The sequence below is a fragment of the Bufo gargarizans genome, chromosome 3, assembly GCF_014858855.1.
Source record: "Bufo gargarizans isolate SCDJY-AF-19 chromosome 3, ASM1485885v1, whole genome shotgun sequence".
Classification (NCBI taxonomy): Eukaryota; Metazoa; Chordata; class Amphibia; order Anura; family Bufonidae; genus Bufo; species Bufo gargarizans.
In genome coordinates, this window is record NC_058082.1 from 570,738,206 (window position 1) to 570,742,222 (window position 4,017).

The 4,017-nt window shown below is 47.3% G+C and overlaps 1 protein-coding gene across 1 annotated transcript; it reads right to left on the minus strand.

The window, feature by feature from the left end:
* Positions 1-521: 521 nt before the first annotated feature.
* LOC122931844 (protein ALP1-like) lies at positions 522-2,912 on the minus strand. The gene is made up of 2 exons (XM_044285896.1): positions 2,877-2,912; positions 522-1,401 (listed from the first exon to the last, which is right to left on the minus strand). The coding sequence occupies exon 2, from the start codon at positions 1,275-1,277 to the stop codon at positions 522-524; it is 756 nt and encodes a 251-aa protein (XP_044141831.1). The 5' UTR covers positions 1,278-1,401; positions 2,877-2,912.
* Between the last annotated feature and the right edge of the window lie 1,105 nt (positions 2,913-4,017).

The window sequence follows — 4,017 nt, forward strand, 5'->3', positions numbered from 1 at the left end:
TGAAACATTATTGTGCTTGTGGGCTATTGCAGCACTGGCACATGATAGGTGATTGTATGTGTATATAGCAGTGTTTCCCAACCAGTGTGCCTCCAGCTGTTGCAAAACTACAACTCCCAGCATGCCCGCACAGCCAAAGGCTGTCCAGGCATGCTGGGTGTTGTAGTTTTGCAACAGCTGGAGGCACACTGGTTGGGAAACACTGCTATATAGTACCAGTATTGGGCACATAAATGGGATCCCTAATTCCGCCCACATTGTTTTCCCTTGTTTTAATGGACGAGTATTAGGCACATAAATGGGATCCCTAATTCCGCCCACATTGTTTTCCCTTGTTAAAGGACGAGGATTGGCGGGCACTATTGGGGCTCCTACAAGGGGCACGATATCGGGGAAAACACGCCATTGCACTAATTCGCTCTTCAAATATTTTATTTAACCCATTACAATAACCAACGAAAAATGAATATTACAAGTAACAGAAACAATTTGAGCAGATGCAAAATACAAATAATATACCATTAAATGGCTTGCATTTGCCACGGTAACTCCCCCTGTGGCGACATAAAATAAGCCGCAAAGTGGTCCCGAATGGCCGCAGCATGTGTGGTCCCACGCACACCTCTGCGATTCTGGCTCTCCATGGAATGGCTCAACGAATCATCAAAATTGAAGCCATCCCTTTCTCGGACAAAATTGTGAAGAGCACATGCTGCCTTCACAACCGAGATGGCGGTCTCCAATTTCAAATTTATGGGAGAGTGCAGAACTCGCCATTTGTTGGCTAAGATGCCAAATGCACATTCCACCACCCTGCGTGCTCTGGTCAGGCGATAGTTAAAAACACGCCGCTTAATGCATAAATTACGGGAGGAGTATGGCCTCATAAGGTGCTCACCTAGACCAAATGCCTCGTCACCCACAAAAACAAAAGGCATAGAGGGATAACTGGTGCCAGGCAGTGTGGTGTTTCCGGGAAGGTCAAGGGCATTACTACTGAGCAATTGACCAAACTCAGAATGGCCAAAAACAGCAGAGTCCGAGCTGCTGCCATAGGACCCCACATCGATATAACGAAAAGAATAGTTGGCATCACATACCGCAAAAAGAACAAACGAAAAGTATTTTTTATAATTAAAAAACTGACTGCCACTCCTCATTGGCTTCAGAACGCGGATGTGTTTTCCATCAATTGCTCCGACACAGTTCGGGAAATTGCAGGTATTTTGAAAAGTATCCGCTATTTTCATCCACTCCTCCTTGTTTGGTTGGCCCATCACAACAGCATGAAGGACCTGCCAAATGGTGCTGCAGGTTTCCCTCACAATCACACTGGCTGTGGATTTCCCGATCTGGAAGGCGTAGTGCAGACTGGTCAACGATTGGCCTGTAGCTAAATAGCTGTAAAAAATGAGTGTAAAGCAAAAAATACAATTAAAGGATGTAATTTTATTTGTATTATAGTAAACATACTAAAAAGCAAGTGGAAGAGCCTCAAAGATGCCTTCATTCGTCATCGGCGCAAAGAGAAGGAACAGAGGAGTGGAGCTTCGCCAAGTGCACGGTCCAGCTATGTCCATGCGGAGGAAATGGCCTTTCTAATCCCATGCACTGAAATGCGTAGGTGAGTCCAGGGCATACACATGCAGGAGAGGGTGTGGTATGACATGCATTCACTTTCATATCTTGCGCATACTTAGGTATATTTTCATGTTCACAGCACCGATAGTAGCTGGTCAAAAAGACAACAGCAGGAGGAGGAAGAGGAGGACGTCACCAGGGACAGTGAGGCCTGTGCATCTACGGGGCCACTAAGTCCACCTCCACCCGATCCCACCCCTACATTCCAAACACCCTCACAGCCTGCACCACCTGTCGTGGATCCCGAAAACATTCACACTCACCGTCCAAAACGGAAAAGATCCGATCGCCAGGAGGACCGCCTAATTGCATGCCTGGATGCACTTGCGCATCCTGCACCCAAACTCACTAGTGATGCCCATTTCTTACTGAGTTTGGAGGCTAGAATGCTGCTAGTTCCCCCAAGTCGCAATACTGAAGCGAGGGAAACCTTAACAAGGGCCCTAGACAGCTTCATTCCACATGATGACATCACACAGCCCAACAATGCACCACAACATCCACCACCACATCCACCACAATATCCACCACAATATCCACCACAACATCCACCACCACATCCACCACAATATCCACCACAATATCCACCACAACATCCACCACAATATCCACCACCCACTCACACATACACATCACAAACATACCCACAAACTAACATACCACACCCTCACGACACGTGGCACACACAACCACAATCATCATACAGCTATGCCTCCACTAGCATGGGCACCAACACCTCCACCACCACTCAAATGCAACCTGGCCAGCAATCAGGCGGAATGAGAGAGCCCATGCGGGATAACGAGCCACAATACCAAAACCTGTGAGAAGTGGCATACTTAATTTGGTGCATCAGGGGTGTTCTTCCTTCATTGTTAAGATCGGTACATTACCGATTAATTTTTATTTCAAATTTACAAAAGTTCGGTTGATTGTGTTAAACCCAGTTTGCAAATTGTTTGAGGAACTGTAAGATGTGATTACTTTTCGAAAATATAAAAACTTTTGCAAACATTTTTGAACTCTTATTTAGAACAGATTGTTTGCTAAGGAAAAATGTGGGGAAACTATGTATGGTATCTATATGCAAAATGTAAAAAGCATACACATACAATCCCCCCCTCAAAAACACTTGAAACATCACAACCACAAGTAAAAAATAACTAAGCCCACACTAATATACAGTCAACACACAATGCAAATGCTTTATTAGGCCACAATTACAGTCTAATTACCGCAAAGTTATGATCAGTCTTTCCGCTGGTGGAATACTGTCCCGCATGAATGTGTCCTGACGTTGTAAATGGGTGCCCAACAACTAGTGGCGTCGCTAGAGGGGGGCGAGGGGGGGCAATTGCCCCCCCTATGTTGTTCCTTGCCCCCCCAGGTGCCCCCCCGCTGATTCCCCCGAGTGAATACTAATGAGCGCTTCCATTAAGGAAGCGCTCATTAGTACAGAAGGACCAGGAAGTGGTGAACGCTCTGTACTCACCACTTCCTGGTCCTCGGCTGTCGGCTGTGCAGGGCTGCGCACAGCGTGAGGTCGCTCTGTGACCTCACGCTGTGCGCGCCAGTTTAGAGCACGCACAGTCGACTGAGGAGGGAGAAAATGGCAGGCGGCGTCCGTCCAGGAGCAGGAGAGGTAAGTGTTTTTTTTTTAAATTTTATAAAAAATGTGGCTGCTGGGGGCATTATGGGGGCTAATAGGAGGCATATGCGGCTAATAGGAGGCATATGGGGCTAATTGGAAGCATATTTGGGGGCTAATTGGAGGCATATTTGGGGGCTAATTGGAGGCATATTTGGGGGCTAATAGGAGGCATATGGGGCTAATAGGAGGCATATGGGGCTAATAGGAGGCATATGGGGCTAATAGGAGGCATATGGGGCTAATTGGAGGCATATGGGGGCTAATAGGCATATGGGGCTAATAGGAGGCATATGGGGCTAATTGGAGGCATATGGGGGCTAATTGGAGGCATATGGGGGCTAATTGGAGGCATATGGGGGCTAATTGGAGGCATATGGGGGCTAATTGGAGGCATATGGGGGCTAATTGGAGGCATATGGGGGCTAATTGGAGGCATATGGGGTCTATGGGGCTAATTGGAGGCATATGGGGGCTAATTGGGGGCTAATTGGAGGCATATGGGGTCTATGGGGCTAATTGGAGGCATATGGGGTTAATTTGAGGCATATGGGGGCTAATTGGGGGCTAATAGGAGGCATATGGGGGCTAATTGGAGGCATATGGGGGCTAATTGGAGGCATATGGGGTCTATGGGGCTAATAGGAGGCATATGGGGGCTAATAGGAGGCATATGGGGGCTAATAGGAGGCATATGGGGGCTAATAGGAGGCATATAGGCATATAGG

Coding starts and splice junctions, on each gene's coding strand:
- LOC122931844 (XM_044285896.1), bottom strand. CDS start 1,277: ATGGGCCAACCAAACAAGGAGGAGTGGATGAAAATAGCGGATACTTTT.